General features: G+C 44.7%; 1 protein-coding gene across 5 annotated transcripts in view; it reads right to left on the reverse strand.

Annotated features, from left to right (window-relative positions):
* The window catches only part of LOC132387976 (gastrula zinc finger protein xLCGF3.1-like), a 45,916-nt gene that overhangs the window by 10,846 nt on the left and 14,973 nt on the right, over positions 1-20,097 (reverse strand). Inside the window, exons 3-4 of one of the 5 annotated variants that reach the window (XM_059960299.1) lie at positions 10,852-11,002; positions 2,300-4,295 (exon numbers count right to left, since the gene is read on the reverse strand). In XM_059960299.1, coding sequence (XP_059816282.1) covers positions 2,531-3,553 — 1,023 coding nt within the window. In that variant the 5' untranslated portion in view covers positions 3,554-4,295; positions 10,852-11,002 and the 3' untranslated portion in view covers positions 2,300-2,530. Of the gene's footprint in view, positions 1-2,299; positions 4,296-4,657; positions 4,749-6,309; positions 6,325-9,190; positions 9,209-10,851; positions 11,003-20,097 lie in introns of those variants that run through there. The other 4 variants (XR_009510107.1, XR_009510109.1, XR_009510108.1 and 1 more) reach the window with 4 other exon arrangements.

Consider the following 20,097-nt stretch of genomic DNA (forward strand, 5'->3'; position numbering starts at 1 on the left):
GAGCTTTTAAGGAATATAAAAGTGGACAAGTCTCTGGTTCCTGATAGGATATTCCCTAGAACCTTGAGGGAAGTTAGTGTAGAAATAGCAGGAGCTCTGACGGAAATATTTCAAATGTCATTAGAAACGGGGATGGTGCCAGAAGATTGGCGAATTGCTCATGTTGTTCCATTGTTTAAAAAGGGTTCTAAGAGTAAACCTAGCAATGATGGGCCTGTAAGTTTGACGTCAGTGGTGGGTAAATTAATGGAAAATTCTCTTAGATATGATATATAATTATCTGATTAGACAGGGTCTGATTAAGAACAGTCAACATGGATTTGTGCATGAAAGATCATGTTTGACAAGCCGCATTGAACTTTTTGAAGTGGTTACTAGGAAAGTTGACGAGGGTAAAGCAGTGGATGTTGTCTATAGGGACTTCAGTAAGTCCTTTGACAAGATTCCACACGGAAGGAAGTTAGGAAGGTTCAATCATTAGGTATTAATATTGAAGTAGTAAAATGGATTCAACAGTGGCTGGATGGGAGATGCCAGAGAGTAGTGGTGGATAACTGTTTGTCAGGTTAGTGTTGTGCCTCAGTGATCAGTACTGGGTCCAGTGTTGTTTGTCATATACATTAATGATCTGGATGATGGGGCGGTAAATTGGATTAGTAAGTAAGCAGATGATACAAAGATGGGTGGCGTTGTGGATAATGAAGTAGGTTTTCAAAGCTTGTAGAGAGATTTAAGCCAGTTAGAAGAGTGGACAAAAAGATGGCAGATGGAGGTTAATGTTGTTAAGAGTGAGGCGCTACATTTTGGTAGGTCTAATCAAAATAGGACATATATGGTAAATGGTAGGGCACTGAGGAATGCAACAGAACAGAGTGATCAAGGAATAATGGTGCATTGTTCCCTGAAGGTGGAATCTCATGTGGATAGGGTGGTGAAGAAAGCTTTTGGTATGCTGGCCTTTACAAATCAGAGCAGTGAGTATAGGAGTTGGGATGTAATGTTAAAATTATACAAGGCATTGTTCAGGCCAAATATGGAGTATTGTGTGCAGTTCTGTTCATCGCATTATAGGAAAGATTTCAATATAATTGAGAGAATACGGAAAAGATTTACTAGAATGTTACCTGGGTTTCAACACCTAAGTTACAGAAAAAGGTTGAACAAGTTAGGTCTTTATTCTTTGGAGTATAGAAGGTTGAGGGGGGACTCAATAGAGGTATTTAAAATTTAGATGGGGATAGATGGATTTGATGTGGATAGGCTTTTTCCATTGAGAGTAGGGGAGATTGAAACACAAGGACTTGAGTTGAGAGTTAGGGGGAAAAAGTTTAGGGGTAACACGAGTGGGAACTTCTTTACTCAGAGAGTGGTAGTTGTGTGGAGGAGCTTCTAGTAGAAGTGGTAGAAGCAGGTTCGATATTTAAAAAAAATGTACAGGTATATCGACATGAAAGAAATGGAGGGTTATGGGCTGAGTGCAGGTTGGTGGGACTAGATGAGAGTAAGCTTTCAGCATGGTCTAGAAGGACTGAGAAGGCCTGTTTCCATGCTGTAATTGTTATATGGTTATATAATAACCATCCAGAAATTATATTACGGGATAAACAAGCAGGACTAACTCCCTCAATAGATATAACCATTCCCAACACCCACATTTCCCTCGACCAATGGAGCACCTCACAACAGGTATTGCTTGTGTCATCAGTCAGACAACCGAATTATTTTCTGTCAATCAGCTTCGACATGTCCCTACTCTGTTATTCGTTTCCACTCCCTGCTGCTGATTCCCTTCTCATGATCCGTTCTTACCCCAACCATTTCCCGGAGCCCCACACTCTGCCCTGTGCAGACCTGCCTCTGGTTTCTGACCCTGCTCCGTTGAACATCCAACAGATGGTTTCCCATTCTGCTTTCAGTCTTTAGAGGACAGTGGTGTTCTCTAACAACACTTTAGAAGCAGGGAAAATGACCCATAATGTGGAAATGAGCCCTAAATAAGGAGGTTAACTCCCAATGTCATTCTTCCTGAGCCCAGAGATTAGAGGGACAAAGGACATCTGAGACAGAACTGCAGTCAGCTCGACTTCTTCAGTCTGCAGAGAATTCAAGGGAAACCTCTTCACCCACAGAGTGATGACTGTTTGGAACCCATCCCACAGGGAGAGCGAGAGGGGAACAACAGGGGAGGATTTAAAAGGACTGTCGTGTAGTTGAAACTCTGGCAAGGTCCAGGCAGCCTGAGTTGACTCTCTACTGTACATGAGGTGTGTTATAAATTCACTAAGTACCAAAGACAGAGTTTAAAATAGAACTGATTTATTTGCACATATCCAGAATATCAAACTCCAGTCCCATTAAAGGTGAATATGCAGCAGAAGAAACTCCTCCCATGCCCAGTGACCAGGGTGCAGAACTGGGTGTGGTGAGCAGCAGCAATAATTGCAGAGTTCAGCACCGACAGTCACTCTCGAAGTTGCATTCAGCAACGGTGATTGACACACATCCAGTGAATGGTCTCTCCTGTGTGAACTCAATGATGCACATTTGGTTGATTTGGCTGAGAGAATCTCTTCCCAAAGTCCGAGCAGGTGTCCAGAGTCTCCCTGGTGTGAACTGAGTAGTGTGCTCGCAGGTGGGATGACTGAGTGAATCCTTTTCCATAGTCTGAGCAGGTGAATGGCCTCTCCCCAGTGTGAACGCGCTGATGTACCTTAAGTTTATATGACGAAGTGACTCCTTTCCCACAGTCTGAGCAGGTGAATGTCTTCTCCCCAGTGTGAACTGACCGGTGTGCTTGTAGGGTAGCAAACAGTGTGAACGCCTTCCCACAGTCTAAGCAGGTGAACGACCTCTCCCCAGTGTGAACTTGCTGATGTGCTTGTAGGTGGGATGACTGAGTGAATCCTTTCCCACAGTCTGAGCAGGTGAACGGCCTCTCACCAGTGTGAACTCGCTGATGTACCTTAAGTTGAGATGACGAAGTGAATCTTTTCCCACACTCTGAGCAGGTGAACGGCCTCTCACCAGTGTGTACTAACTGATGTCTCAGTAGGTGAGAGGACAACGCGAATCCCTTCCCACAGTCTGAGCAGGTGAACGGCCTCTCCCCAGTGTGAACTCGCTGATGTAGCTTTAGATTAGATGATGAAGTGAATCCTTTCCCACAGTCTGAGCAGGTGAATGGCCTCTCCGCAGTGTGAACTCGCTGGTGTATCTTAAGTTGGAATGATGAAGTGCATTCTTTCCCACAGTCTGAGCAGGTGAACGGTTGCTCCCCAGTGTGAACTCGCTGATGCACTTTAAGGTTAGATGATGAACTGAATCCTTTCCCACAGTCTGAGCAGATGAACGGCTTCTCCCCAGTGTGAGCTCGTTGATGTACCTTAAGTTCAGATGACGAAGTGAATGTTTTCCTGCAGTCAGAGCAGGAGAACGGCCTCTCACCAGTGTGAACTGACTGATGTCTCAGTAGGTGAGCTGACAACGTGAATCCCTTCCCACAGTCCGAGCAGGTGAACGGCCACTCCCCAGTGTGAACTCGCTGGTGAGCCATTAGATCAGATGACTGACTGAATCCTTCCCCGCAAATTCAATGTGCACTGACTGGTGTATCCAACAGGCAGGAAGACCGTCTCAATCCATTCTCACCCACAGAACAGGTGAATGGCCTTGCCCATGGTGATCCAGCTGATGTACCTTCAGTTGAAGTGACCGACTGAATCCATTCCCACAGTCTGAGCAGATAAATGGATTCCCTCCGTGTAAATTGACAGCATGCCAGTCAGTCAGATGATCAATGAATCACTCCCCACAGTCCGAATAGGAATAATGATTGAGTGAATCACTCCCCACAGTCTGAGTAGGAATGATGATCGAGTGAATCACTCCCTACAGACTGAGTAGGAATGATGATCAAGTGAATCACTCCCCATAGTCTGAGTAGGAATGATGATCGAGTGAATCACTCCCCACAGTCTGAGTAGGAATGATGATCGAGTGAATCACTCTCCACAGTCTGAGTAGGAATGATGATCGAGTGAATCACTCCCCACAGCCTGAGTAGGAATGATGATTGAGTGAATCACTCCCCACAGTCTGAGTAGGAATGATGATCGAGTGAATCACTCCCCACAGTCTGAGTAGGAATGATGATCGAGTGAATCACTCCCCACAGTCTGAGTAGGAATGATGATCGAGAGAATCCCTTGTTCCACTTCTTAAATATCTGGACATAGACAAAAAAGCAGCGTGCTGTGTTCGACCTCCCCGTAGATAATATCCTTGTCGTTTTTAACCTGAAAAAGATTTATAGTACATCAATGGGTGAAGGACAATATTTCAGACGAGATTACTTGAGTTGTCAAGGTGTGATCTGGCATCACACTGTTACAGTGAGGTTCAACCCAAGTTGGAGAGAGAAATCATCTTCTAACTGGGCACAGTGCAGCTATCTGGAATGATCATCAAACTCTCTGATGTCCTTCCTGTCTCGATAAGAATGGGGCATTTCTGCCGTCTCCAATCTGTGACCAGGTTCAGTCTGACTCACTGTTCTCTGTTCTCTGTATTATTCTCTGTTCCCACTGAGCAGCAAGAGTGCCTGTCCGCAAAGTAACTGAACACTCTCACACAAATACCCTTTGTTGACGTGCAGCTGGGATTTTCTTTTATCTACTGTCAATGTAAAGTGCCACAGTTTTGAAGCCATGTAAACGTTTCCTGCCCAGATGAATGGTTGGTCCGCACAGCTGTTAAAAGGAATTAAAAGAATAATCATATTATTTCAGGTTCTTGTCACTGTCATAGAAAAGCACAACACAGAATCAGGCCCTTTGGCCCATCTGGTTTGTGTTGAACTATTTAAACTGTCTGCTCCTGTACCCCTGCCATCCAGGTACCTATACAACCCTCTTAGAAGTTGAAACTGACCTCGCATGGACCAGCTGGGTTTTCAGCTCATTTCACACCCGGATGACCGTCAGTGGAAGAAGTTTCTCCTCATGTTCCCCTTAACATTTCACCTTTCACCCTTAACCCATGGCCTCTGGTTGTAGTCCCACCCAATCTCAGTGGAAAAAGCCAGCTTGCATTTACCCCATCTATAACCCTCATGATTTTGGTATGCCTCCGTCAAATCTCCCCTCAATCTTCTACATTCCAAGGAATTCCAATTTTGGGGGATATTAACATGCGAGAGGATTGGGAAAGTCAGGTCAGCACTGGATCTCAAGAGAGAGAATTTGTAGAATGTCTCCGAGACTGATTTTTAGAACAGCTTATTGTTGAGCCCACTAGGGGATCAGCTGTATTGGATTGGGTATTGCGTGATGAAACAGAGGTAATTAGAGAGATGGAAGTGAAGGAACCCTTGAGAGGCTGTGATCACAACATGACTGCGTTCCTGTGAAATTTGAGAAAGAGAAGCTGAAATCCGATGTGTCGGTATTTCAGTGGAGTAAAGGAAATTACAGTGGCATGAGAGAGGAACTGGCCAAGGTTGACTGGAAAGGGACACTAGCAGGGAGGACGGCAGAGCAGCAGTGGCTGGAGTTCATGTGAGAAGTGAGGAAGGTGCAGGACAGATATATTCCAAAGAAGAAGAAATTTTCAAATGGAAAAAGGATGCAACCGTGGCTGACAAGAGAAGTCAAAGCCAAAGTTAAAGTAAAGCAGAGGGCATAGAAGGAAGCAAAAATTAGTGGGAAGACAGGGGATTGGGAAGTTTTTAAAAGCTTACAGAAGGAAACTAAGAAGGTCATTTAGAGGGAAAAGATGAACTATGAAAGGAAGCGAGCAAATAATATCAAAGATGATACTAAAAGCTTTCTCAAGTATATAAAGAGTAAAAGGCTTTGTGAATAGATATAGGACTGATAAAAAATGATGCTGGCAAATTGTAATGGGAGAAATGGAGATGGTGGAGGAACTGAACGAGTATTATGCATCAGTCTTCACTGAGAAAGACATCAGAAATATACCGGACATTCAAGGGTGTCAGGGAAGAGAAATGTGCACAGTCACAATTACGACAGAGGAAGTACTCAGGAAGCTGAATAGTCTAAGGGTAGATAGATCTCCTGGACCAGATGGAATGCACCCTCGTGTTTTGTAGGAGGTAGCAGTGGAGATTGCGGAGGCATTAGCAATGATCTTTCAAAAGTCGATAGACTGTGGCATGGTTCCGGAGGACTGGAAGACTGCAAATGTCACACTGCTACTTAAGAAAGGGGCAAGGGAGAAAAAGGAAATTATAGACCTGTTATCTTGACGGCGGTGGTTCGGAAGTTGTTGGAGTCGATTGTCAAGGATGAGGTTACGGAGTACCTAGAGGCATACGACAAGATAGGCTGAACTCAGCATGGTTTCCTTAAAGGAAAATCCTGCCTGACAAACCTAGTGTAATTTTTTGAGGGAATCACAAGTAGGCTAGACAAGGGAGATGCAGTGGATGTTGTGTATTTGGATTTTCAGAAGGCCTTTGACAAGGTGCCACACGAGGCTGCTAAACAAGATAAGAGTCCATGGAATTACGGGAAAATTACATACGTGGATAGAGCATTGGTTGATTGGCGGGAAACAGAATGTGGGAATAAAGGCATCCCCATTGAGTCCTGACGAAGGGTCTCAGCCCAAAACGTGGACAGTGCTTCTCCTTATAGATGCTGCTTGGCCTGCTGTGTTCCACCAGCATTTTGTGTGTGTTGTTTTATAAAGGCATCCCATGCTGGTTGGCTGCCAGTTACCAGTGGTGTTCCACAGGGGTCCGTGTTGGGGCTGTTTCTTTTTACGTTGTGTATCAACGATTTGGATTATGGAATAGATGGCTTTGTGGCTAAGTTTGTTGATGATACTAAGATAGGTGGAGGGGCTCGTAGTACTGAGGAAACAGAGAATCTGCAGAGAGCCTTGGATAGATTGGGGGAATGGGCAAAGAAGTGGCAATTGAATTACATTGTCTGAAAGTGTATGGTCATGCACTTTGGTAGAAGAAATAAACGGGCAGACTATTATTTAAATGGGGAGAAAATTCAGAGTTCTGAGATGCAACGGCACTTGGGAGTCCTTGTGAAGGATACCCTTAAGGTTAACCTCCAGACTGAGTTGGTGGTGAAAATGGCGAATGCAATGTTGGCATTCATTTCTAGAGGAATATAGAGTATAGGAGCAGGGATGTGATGTTGAGGCTCTATAAGGCACTGGTAAGACATCACTTGTGTGCAGTTTTGGGCTCCTTATTTAAGAAAGGATGTGCTGACATTGGAGAGGGTTCAGAGAAGATCCACTGGAATGATTCCAGGAATGAGAGGGTTAACATATGAGGAACGTTTGACCACTCTTGGACTGTACTCATTGGTGTTTAGAAGAATGCGGGGGGACATCACAGAAATATTTTGAATGTTGAAAGACATGGACAGAGTGGATGTGGCAAAGTTGTTTCCCATAGTGGGGGAGTCCAGTACGAAAGGACATGACTTGAGGATTGCAGGGCGCCCATGCAGAATGGAGTTGCGAAAACATTTTTTCAGCCAGAGGGTGGTGAATCTGTGGAATTTGTTGCCACCAGCGGCAGTGCAGGCCAAGTCATTGGGTGTATTTAAGGCAGAGATTGATAGGTATCTGAGTAGTCAGGGCATCAAAGATTATGCTGAGAAGGCGGGGGAATGGGACTCAAGGGGAGATTGGATCAGCTCATGTTGAAATGGAGGAGCAGACTCGATGGGATGAATGGTCGACTGCTGCTCCTTTGTCTTATGGTGATTCCTGTGTATGCACCCTGGAAGCCTCAAGAAACGATAATGATCATGAATCAGGCCCTAGATAGAAAAGAAAATCCAGCACAGTTTGCTCAGTGTGTCCAGAGTACTACACAAATGTTTAATTCGACTCAGTAAGATTTATTCAGTCTCTGCTGCATGATTCTGTCAGCTGATGAGGGGCGGAAATGGAAGGCAGAATTGAGATACCAAACCTATCAGGAGTTACAGGCAGAAAACCATAATGAGAATGAACAGACAGACCAGATCATTCAAGCATTGGAAAGGGCTGTCCAGCAACCTGTAGCATCACTAAAGTACCTGGATGCAAACATAACCCTGGGGAAATCAGGACCAGACTATTGGGAGTGATTTGTGGCCTGCTACGGCACTTTCACAGGAGACCAAGCCTTTAATGATGGGAATCCGTCCCCCCTGTTCAATGCCCTACTGCTCCAATGCTTACCAACAAAGTTAGCCAACAGGATTAAAACAAATAATATGGATTGGCCTGACAATGACTGAAATAGAATGCGACGAGCTTTGACATATTATTGGGACCCGGCTTTTGAATCCCGATCAACCCCGAAGGGAACTAATATTTAAAATGAACATGTTCAGCAGGAAGGATGCGAGCGGGCTACATCTGGGGATCAGAAATGGGATCAAAAACCTACCAAGGGACAGATGGGGACAACAACCCGTTTAGAAATGGACAAGCAAGGATGCCTCCTACTCTGAGTATCATCCCTCAGGAAGTGCCCAGTGTAATATTGACAGGTGCTGGAATTTCAATTCCGTTTATGATTGATATGGGGCAACCACAACCAGTCTCGATCAGGAAATAGTATCGGAAAAGGGATTCCAGCTAAGGCACGGAACGTACGTATTCACATACCCAGCCACAGCAGGTGGAATTCCAGGGGAAGCAGTGTGAGGTTTCATTTACTGTCACCACCAGACGGGGGTGTAATCTCGTAGGGAGAGACTTGCTCTGTCTGTTGGACGTCGAGATTCTAAGCACGGACAAGGATATCATGCTGTTACTGCGAACAACTGATAGCTTCCTCTGACCACCCAGTGGTGGGCACTTTATCTGGACTCCACCTCATTTGAACCCCTTCTGCCAGGGGCCAGCTCTCATGTGACTCTGTGTTATGACCCTACGTGGTGCTCAACTGAGGAAAACTAATATTTTGCACCCCTCGAGGGACAGAAATTTCCAGTCATGGTGATTGGAGAGGATAAAGGAAGAGACGGCATTGCATTTCTGGCCAAAGTTCCAAATTTCTTTTGGCGACAGACAGGACTGGTGGTTCCCCATACCACCTTCAGGGTTTGCCCTGGGTTCAAGCCAAAGAGCTAAGGGCTCCTTGCCCACACCCTGACGAAACAGGCCTCCAGCACTGACGGAGACTGGCAAAATTGGTCCTCTTGAAGATCAGAGTGGTCACCTATGAATGGAAACAAAAGAAATTGGGGGGATCTTAAATGTATTTTTTTGCTCCTGTATTTACTAAGTAAATTGGCATGAAGTCAATGGAAGTAAGGCAAACAAGAATTAAGGTCATGGAATCTATACAGAAAGAAGAAGAGGAGGTGCTTGCTATCTAGAGGCAAGTCAGAGTAGATAAATCTCTTGGACCTGACAGGGTATTCCCTCGGACTTTGAAGGAAACTAGTGTTGAAATTGCAGGGGCCCTGGCAGGTATATTTAAATGTTGTTATCTGCGGGTGAGGTGCTAGAGAATTCAAGGATAGCTCATGTTGTTCTGTTGGGTAAAAAAGACTCAAAAAGTAATTCAGGAAATTATAGGGTAACTTTGACGACGGTCATGGGTAAATTATTGGAAGGGGTGCTAAGCGATAGGATCTACAAGTATTTAGATAGACAGGGACTTATTAGGGTGAGTCAACATGGCTTTGCGTATGGTAGGGCATGATTAACAAGAGTGTTTCAAGGAGGTTACAGGAAAATGGATGAAGGCAAGGCAGTGGATGTTGTCTGTATGGACTTCAGTAAGGCCTTTGACAAGGTCCTGCATGGGAGGTTATTTAGGAAGATTCAGTTGCTAGGTATACATGGAGAGGTAGTAAACTGGATTAGAAATTGGCTCAATGGAAGAAGCCAGAGAGTGGTAGTGGAGGATTGCTACTCTGAGTGGAGGCCTGTGACTAGTGGTGTGCCACAGGGATCAGTGCTGGGTCCATTGTTATTTGTCATCTATATCGATGATCTGGATAATAATTTGGTAAATTGGATCAGCAAATTTGCTGATGATACAAAAATTGGAGGTGTAGTGGACAGTGAGGAAGGTTTTCAAAGCTTGCAGAGGGATCTGGACCAGCTAGAAAAATGGGCTGAAAAATGGCAGAAGGAGTTTAATACAGGCAAGTGTGAGGTATTGCACTTTGGAAGGAAAAACTAAGGTAGAACATACAAGGTAAATGGTAGGGCACTGAGGAGTGCAGTAGAAAAGATGGATCTTTGAATACAGATACAAAATTCCCTAAATGTGGCGTCACGGGTAGATAGGGTAGTAAAGAAAGCTTTTGGTACATTGGCCTTCATAAATCAAAGTTTTGAGTATACGAGTTGGAATGTTATGGTAAGGCGGTATAAGGCATTGGTGAGGGTGAATTTGGAGTATTGTGTGCAGTTTTAGTCACTTAATTACAGGAAGGATATTAATAAGGTTGAAAGAGTGCAGAGAAGGTTTACAAGGATGTTGCCGGGACTTGAGGACATGTGTTACAGAGAAAGGATCAATAGTTTTGGACTTTATTCCTTGGAGAGTAGAAGAATGAGCAGAGACTTGATAGAGGTATATGAAATTATGATGGGTATAGATGGAGTGAAAGCAAACAGGCTTTTTCCACTGAGGCTAGGGGAGAAAAAGAACGGAAGACATGGGTTAAGGGTGAAGGGTGAAACATTTAAAGGGAATATTGGGGGTGGGCTTCTTCACAACTGGGTCTGATAGAAGCATAACTGGTTCTTCTGGGCACATTCTGTCTCACTCCCAACTATTTCCTACCTTCCTTTGTGCAGGTATGTAATGTCTAAAGGACCAGTGTTTGAGTAAATGAGACTCACCAAACTTTCTCCTGACTGAATCACTGGAATCTCCGAGTCAGATGGGTTCTCTCCAGTCGGTGCTCTCAATCCTCGGGCTGGTTCACTTGTTGCTGTTCCCTCGACTTCAGTCGTGGTTTTTCTTCCAATAAATCTCTCACTGCAGGTCTAACTTTAACATGTAAGATAATGAAGCACGTTAACAATGAAAAGTAGGACCAAACATTTCTGCTTAATGTTACTAGGAACAAAACTCACTGAAATTTAAACATTGAAGGTAAATATAATGATCTCAGTGAACAATCTTTTATTGTCCCTCACATGACACAGACGATATGGGATAAGAAGGAGCCGTCATTCAGTCATGGTAAGACATAAGACACAGGAAGAGAATTAGGTGATTCGATCCATCTGGTCTGCCCACCACTCAACCACGGCTGATTTTCATTCCAACACCATATTCCTGTCTTCCTCCTGTTAGCCTGAAGGTACTTAGCAATCATGAATATATTAATTTCTGACATAAATACCAGAAATACTCAGCAGGTAAGGAATAGCTTACAATACAATTCAATTAATAACATTTCATCAGAATGACTTCAAATATTTTCAGTTTTTAGTGTAGATCTCCAGCACAGCTGCCTGATTTCCACTGTGTGACAGTGAGGGGGGGGGGGGGGGGGGAGGAATTTCCAAACACAGTTTGAACACCAAACTCAGGGTCTATATCTACTGTATCTACTGTTGTAAACACGGAACAGCTCATTTACTCACAGCCTCTCCCTCTGAGGATGGAAGTGGGAATTATCCTCTCCTCAGATTGGCAGTCATTGCTTCCAAAGGAACTCCAGAAACAAACATCTGAACCAAGACCAGAAATACTCACTCAACACCTCATAAGCCCAAGCAGCTTGATCCCCAGGTCCATTTTACCTGGATGAAAAACTATGATATCCCAGGACCCAACCTCACAGACTCACACAGCTTAATCTGCCACTCACCGACCCTGAGAGTCTCACACATTGTCCTCCCATCTCTCACTGGGTAGTGCAATCCGGGATTTCCCCACAAGCAATGTCCAGCTGCTCGAAGAAGGACATCCATCCAGCCCCATCTGTAGAAGCACTAACCAAAGTCCAAGCCAAAACACCAGCAGTTCCATTTGCCTGGAAAGCCAATCACAGGATTAGAGCCCAAGCACCAACTCTCCCAGTACTCTTTGCTGCCAGTAAAATGCTGCAGTGTGTCAGCCCGTCACTGTTCATAAACTAGCACCTCCACACCAATGCACAACAGAAATGGGACCTGATGACCCTCCGGCATTCCAGCTAACAATAACTGATTCTGGAAATGATCAGCGAGGCCAAAGGGACAAAAGAACACTTCACAATGAAGACAAGGGTTGGAAGAAAGTTTGTTGATATATAATATTGAGGAGGTGGGATACAAGGCGGACTGAGGATGACCCAGATGGTTGATGTATATCACTGAAGCGGAGTTGGGTATTGTGAGGAGACTGGACAGAGGTTGAACAAGATGAACAGATGGAACCAGGTGGGAGATGGGATCAAGGACAATCACTGATGGTCCTCCAGCAACACATAGGTACTGAATGAATAGTACATACTATTGTACAAAAGATTCTAAAATGACAGAATTAGCAAAAATAACAAGAACTTTGCCAGATATACTTTGACCCTCACCAGATTTTTATCAACACACCATAGAAAGTTTCCCATCCAGACACTTCACGCTTTGCATGGTAACTGCTCCATCTGTGACTGCGAGGAAATGCAGAGACCTTTGGATACAGAGCAGCACATCACAGAAACCATCCTCCCCCCGAGACTTCCCAGTCCCTCGGTAAAGCAGGCAGTGAAATCAAAGATCCCCACAACCTGGGTCGTTCTGCTTCCTCACCCACCCCAATCCAGGAGAAGACACAACAGCCATAAAGCTCCAGGACAAATGTGAGGAGCCTCAGGAAGCGAGACGAGTTCGGGCAAGTTGGAGGACGAGTGACCGCCCATCTGGAGATTGTTAACATGCACAAAGAGATCGTTACATCTGTGGTTAAATGGAAGAGGCAAATGGGATCACGTGACCGGGGGGGTCTAACATCCCAGGCACAGACTCCAGCTTCCCAGCATTCTGTGGAAATAAACAAACTTGCCCCTCACATCTCCTCTCACCTTAAATGTGTCAGACATTTCAACCCTCAGGAAAAACATACCCTCTGCCCACTCTATCTATTCCTCTTGTAATATTATAAACGTCCATCCAGTCTCACCCCAGCCTGCGCCGCTCTGGAGAAATCAACACAAGTTTGCCCAGCCTCTCGTTATAGCTCATGCCCTCTAATCCAGGCAGTATCCTGGTAAACCTTTCCTGCGCCTTCTCCAAAGACCCAACATCCTTCCGAGAATGGGGGTGACCAGAACTGTATGAAACACTCCAGATGTGGGCTAACAAGTTTTACAAAGCTGCAGCACAACTTCATGACTTTTGAACTCAGTGCTTCAACTAATAAAGACAACCATTGCATTTGCTTCTTAACCACCCGATCAATCTGTGCAGTCTCTTTCAGGGAGTGATGAACTTGGAGGCTAAGATCCCTCTGATCATCGACATTGTTCGGGGTTTTGCATTTAACACTGTACTGTCTCATACATTCAGGGGTGCAGTGCTACCAGAGCTCACCGGAGCGCCGCTCTGACACCTCTGGAAAAAAGTCAAAATAAGCAAGTACGGAATTTAACAACCCCGGATATTAAATAGAGGGAATTTTACGGAAGCGGGTGTTGGAAAGTGTTGGCTGGTGGGGAAAAAATACCACTAATAACATTAGGATATTTGATCGTTTTTGGTGAAATCCTGGAGCTGTGACTGCTTTTTATTTAGGTATTTGTGAAATTCCTCCTCGCTCGACCCACTGGCCGAGGAAGCTGGGAAATCCCTGTACACAAATGTGAGCATTCTTCCGCTCTTTCCAATGGGTACCATTGGATACCATGAAGGAGCTATATTCAGCAAGGAGTGAACATGGAAACCCAAGTTTAAAAGTTAAAAACAATGAAAGAAAAATTCACTGCTCACTTATCTTCGATCTGACTTTGAACAAAAAAACAAGCTAATCATCCAAAATCCTCTTCGAAACCTGGATAAATTTAGTTTTATTTTCCAAGCCAAATGGAAAACAAGACATTTCTGGGATTTAAGCTAGTTTTACGTCATTTCAATTATCATTAATAGCAGATCAACCCCTTGGCCTCGCTCCACCAACTGTAGCTGATTGGAAAGAGGCTCTTTTTCCCTTTGTGTTGAAAGGAAGAAGAATAATTTAGTGAGGTAATGAATGAGACAAAACACATTTCCAAACCTCCCAAATGGTTGCTCTCCTCCCCTCTTAACATTTATGACTTTCAAAATACAATCTTTTCTATTCGTATAGATGCGATAATAATAAAGATTCAAGCTTGTTTAACTTTTTATATATTTAAAGACTAAACAGTGTCTGTATCGGTCTAACCATGTCATGTGAGGATATTGTGAGTATCGACACTCACAGGTACACTTCCTGTCCAACCATTTCTGCGAGAGAAACAGTACGAGGCAGAGTTGAAAACCTACAGCTTTTGAGACTAATATTCAGCAATATTCGTGGCTTTAGCAATAGTTCATCAGAGTTTCTTTTTTCATACTTGATTACTTGGTTCCAATTTAGGGGCTAAAAGTATAAAAACTGAATTGCTTTATTTTTGTTATTTTTATACCTCTGAGGAACACTGCTAAGTGCTGCGGCCGTCTGCTCTGACTCAGTCGTATTAGTAAGGCTACATCTGTGGTGGTCCGTGGATTACTCGCTAATCCTAAAGTACATTTTTCTCACTTACAACCCTGTGTCTTCGAAGCAAACAAAGTTATTTTACTTGCTTGATAATTATATTCTATGATAATCAGTTAAGTGCAAACGTGTAATACTTTGTCATATTATTAAATTAAGAATTTTATGTTTAATTGTACCAGTTATACACTGAAATCTAGTGATAGGCTAAAATCTTGTTAATGTTTTAGCTATAACTATATTTCTGTGGAGCTCTGAAATTCATATATTCCTTTCATCTGGTTTATTGCTTGACATTACAAGAAGCCCTATATATGTCACACCCAATTTGTGTACCTGCTCATTACACGAATGGGGCAAGGAAGTTGCCCAGTACATGAAATGAGCAGGTAAACAAATTGGGTGTCACAAACTAAGGGTGATTAATAAGTTCGTGGCCCAAAGTGGAAAGATTCAATTTTACAAAACTTAGCAATTTTCAATTATGTCAAACAGAAATACCACAAAAGTTATTAACTTCAAACCTTCTGCATAATCACTCAAAGAGTTAAACTACACGTGCAGATACCGAACGCTGTATAACTTCAGGCCTAACTTAGGCCACGAACTTATCAATCACCGCCCCCACCCCAACCCCAACCCCCCCCCCCCCCGTACTGCTCCAGCACCTAAAAAATTGGCACTGCACGCCCCCTCCAGCCGTCCGGCAGAGCTCGGGCCCAGACCTTTCCCAATGCAACCGGCCCCCGAGTTACACAACACCGGAATCATTCCCTACTCACCCCTGCTCGAATCGGAGAACCGCCAACAACAGAACTCGGCACCGCGCATGCGTTCAGCAGCGTTCCTCCACAGCGCCACCGGCTGCCGGAGGTCTGCACATCGTCGCCGACAGCCGGAGACCCGCACAGCGCCACCAGTGGCTGGAGATCCGCACAGCGCCACCAGTGTTCGGAGGCGGGACGGACAACGGAGAGGTAAAAAAAACGACAAAGTCTGCAGATCCTGAAAATCCAAAGCAATACAAACAAAATGCTGGCCGAACACAGCAGGCCGGGTAGCAACGGGAATGGAAATCAGATGGAAAATGTTTGGACACCGGGAAGTCCCGCTTGGAGTGGATAGTTCAAAGGTTTATTATTAAAGCAGGTATCCATAAATAATGCTGAGCTTTGTTTCTCCATAGAACCACGAAACAGAGAGAGAGCATGAAAGTCGTTCACAGAGAAAAATCAAACTTCCATCCCACCCCCCGGATCAAGAAGAGCTGGATCCCAATCATCAAACACCAAAATCCACCTCCCCGCACAAAAGGGAACAATAATATCGACCCACGATAAAAAAGAAAACACCCCTACCCCGCACAACTGCGGAGGAGCCGGTGTCACCAGTGTCGAGGCGGCCGCACCGGGAGCAGCGGACACAACGAACGACCCCGGAAGATTCACAGGTGAAGTGTCGCCTCACCTGGAAGGATGTTTGGACAACGGAGAGAATTCAGCCGTCCGGCCCTTTCACTGTGACACCCCGAACTCCACATCAAATTCGTCCAAACGAATCTGGGCGAACTTTAATGACCAATAAATATAATTCCTCTCAGCGATCAGCTGTCTGAGTGATCCCCTGACTCTGAGAGGAAGGGGTATCTATGGTCCACACTGTCAGGGTGTTGAGTTTACCAGGAGACAAAGACTGCAAGGACGAGAGGTTTTCTGTTGACTAATACACTGTGTGTGGACCCCGCTGGCAATTCTGGTGTTGTGACCCGAATCGAGACAAACACCACGCTGCCCACTCCACCAACAACACGGCACAGCCGGACACATAACAGGGGACTTTACATCCCACAACACTGGAGTCAGTGATGAAACCCGTGATTAATGTTGTTGTCCCACCGAAATAATAAGAAACGCCCATTTTGGTTCGTTTAAATACGGTGACGTCAGACACCCCCACTCGCCTGACGTCACACATGGACTCCCCATACCGGGATCTGCCCTCACGTGCGCGGTGTCTTACGTCACCCACGCGCTGCTGTGCTCGAGCTTTATCGGTTTAACGGCTGGGCTAATAATCACGTGACCAGCCCCTTTCCCCCACCGCTGTCAACAGAGGAGTCAGGAGCAGCGCTATTCTCATTGGTGCGAAGCGATGTCAATCACAGGTAACAACCAGTGGCGGAGGCGGACAAGCCGAGTGGGCGTTACCCCGCCGAGTTTGTCTCCCGCTCAAGCGCCGACGCCTCCTCAGAGCGGAGAAAACCTCAAAGTAAATGTCCGCTTTCTGATTTATTTCCATTTCCCTCCGAGGGAAGTTGGGGCGTTTGTGAAGCGTCTCCTGCGGCCGGAGTCTGATGTATCGCTGAGAGGTAGGAGGAGTCCGCTCGGCCAGTCGGTTTGATGCCGGTTCCCCGGGGAGGGAGGGATTTTATTGAAAGGTTGAAGATGCTGAGAGAGGGGGCGGACAGGATGTTTGTCCCGGTGGGGACAGGAGGGGCTCATCTGTGGAAATGTCTGAGCCCACGGTGGTGTCGAGCAGAGGGATTCAGCACATTGGGGGCAAACACCGGCAGACTGTTGCCCTGCAAGCGGGGCCGGTGGTCCGGGCAAAGTGACAATTGTTTGTTCTTTGTTGTGATTGTACCTGGAAGATGGTGTAAAATCCCGCTCCCCATACTGACACGGGCTACACAGACCGAAGAACAAACTGCCGGAGGAACTCAGTGGGTCGGGCAGCATCTGTTGAAATGAACCGTCAACATTTCGGGCCGAGACCCTCCCTCTGGACTGAGAGTGGATGGGAAATAGTCAGAGAAAAGAGGTGAGGGGTGGGGATGGGGCAAGAGCCGGGGAGTAAGAGGTGGATCCAGGTGAGGGGGGAGGTGGGGAGGTGGAAATAGTGACAGGGGTGGGAGGTGAGTGGTTGGGGCAACACGGGGCTGCAGAAGATGGAAATTAATTCCATCGAGGATGAACAAAGAGGTTAGAGAGTATTTGTTATAGAGAGTGTGATGAAGATTCACCTGACTGATCCCTGGAGTGGTGGGGTCATCATATGAAGAAAGATCAAATGTGATAACCCTTTCATTTAGAAAAACGAGGACTGAGAGGTGAACATTGAAATGCACAACATCATTACCGGTTGAATCAGGGATCCCAGTCTCTGAAACAGGGGTGGACTGTCCGGGACTGAGATGAGGGGAAATGTTTCCACTCCGAGGGTGGTGAATGTCTGTAAATCCCCACCACAGAGGGCGATGATTCTACCCAGAGATTCTACACCTTCCAACCCTATACAACCTCATTATAATGAGTTTATTTAATATTTTACCAAAAGAGCCACACAGCCCTACTACCGGCTCATTATTTCAAGAAACATATAAGTATCTGGGGAACGAGAGGACCTGCAGATGCTAGAAATGGAGAGAACTACACATAAAGTGCTGGAGGAGCTCAGTATGTCAAGCAGCATCTCTGGATGGGAATCAACATTCCTGGCCAAGACACTTCTTTATGACTCGATACTAACATATCTGGAATATCAACAAGCAAAGACAATAGAAAGTAGTGTAAAATCCATAAAACCTTTGACAAAATTTAGTTCATGGCTTCAAAAAAACCTGCCAAACAGAGCTCAATAGGTAACAAATACAACAAAGGCAATAAACACTTGCATCAATACCGAGATTGACTTTTTTTAATGAAAATATCTTGGTCCCATTTCAATCAGTAAAATTTACAAAGACAAATAAGAACTGAAGAGACTTTAGAAAAGTCTATTTACACGAAGTCCCACTTAGATTAACGACTACCTTGGACAGAAGGAGGAACAGGAATAACACACATGAAAAAAAAATCACACAACAGTCAGATAAAACCTAAATATATATTTTCATCAAAAATAAACAGGATTCAGCACTCCATGTGTGTATATGCAATCGTGATAAGAAATATAGACCAGAAAGCTTAAATGAGAGTCCAACTGAGAACAATAAGTCATCACTCTGGAAGAAAACATTAACCAGTGGAATGAGTATGACCCTCCATGGGAGACATCCCAATGATCTGAGCAGATAGATGGTGTGAAGGAAGCATCGAGCACCTGACTGAGAGTTGGAGACCTCTTCCCAGAAACAGAGGGGTTCCTTGCAGAAATGCAGGACAAGGTGTTTAAGAAAAAGAAAAAAATCTGAAATACATGCAATACAAGCAAACAAGACACTAAATGCAGAAAATGCCAAGAAAAACCAGAGACAATTCAACACATTCCAGGATCCTGCAGCAGTTTAACTCAATCTGATTACTTATGCAGGTACAATCAAGTGGCAAATGTCATTCACCAAAATCTTGCTTTAAAATACAAATGGGTGAATGACCACAGTAACTTCATTAAGGCACCATAAATTCAAGCCTGATTCAGTTAAGGACATAATCTCACAATTTATATGATAATCAATACATTATTACAGATAGGATCATCTCAAATAACCATTCAGATATAATTTTACAGGATAAACAAGCAGGAATAACTCCCTCAAGAGGTATAACCATTCTCAACACACACATGTGCCTCGACCAATGGGGCCTCTCACCACAGGCATTGTTCATCAGTCAGACAATAAAATTATTTTGTCTGCCAATTAACATCCAAATGTTGCTACTCTGTCATTCTTTGCCATGCCCCACTGTTGATTCCTTTCTCCTCATCATACGTTCTTACCAGAACCATTGTCCAGAGTCCCAATCTCTGCCTTGTGCAGACCAGCCTCCGGTTTCTGACCCTGCTCCTTTGGACATCCAACTAGGCTTCCCATTCCAATTTAAGACTTTAGAGGACAGTGGTGTTTCCAACAACCCTTTAGAAGCAGGGAAAGTGAGTCATAATGTGGAAATATGTTGTGATTAAGGAGGTTAACGAACAATGTCATTTTTCATCAGCCCAGAGATTAGAACTGCAGTCATCTCGACTTTTTCAGTCTGCAGAGAATTCAAGGGAAACAACAGGGGAGGATTTAAATGGATTGATGTGGAGCAGATTCACTGGTCGGGTTCAGCAGGCCTGAGTACACCAGTTGTGTTATAAATTCACTAAGTGCCAAAGACATAGTTTAAAATAGAACTGGTTTATTTGTCTCAGATGCAGAATATTAAACTCCAGTCCCATTAAAGGTGAATGTGCAGCAGAAGAAACTCCTCCCATGCCCAGTGACCAGGGTGCAGAACTGGGTGTGGTGAGCAGCAGCAATAATTGCAGAGTTCAGCACCGACAGTCACTCTCGAAGTTGCATTCAGCAACGGTGATGGACAAATATCCAGCATGCAGCTCATTGAAACTTTCTCTCCAGTTTGAACTTGGTAGTGTGTCACAAGTGTAACACACTGTAAGGTGTCACTGCTAATGTAACGGCCTCTCTGTAATGTTTC

This window comes from Hypanus sabinus, unplaced genomic scaffold, assembly GCF_030144855.1.
Source record: "Hypanus sabinus isolate sHypSab1 unplaced genomic scaffold, sHypSab1.hap1 scaffold_246, whole genome shotgun sequence".
NCBI lineage: Eukaryota > Metazoa > Chordata > Chondrichthyes > Myliobatiformes > Dasyatidae > Hypanus > Hypanus sabinus.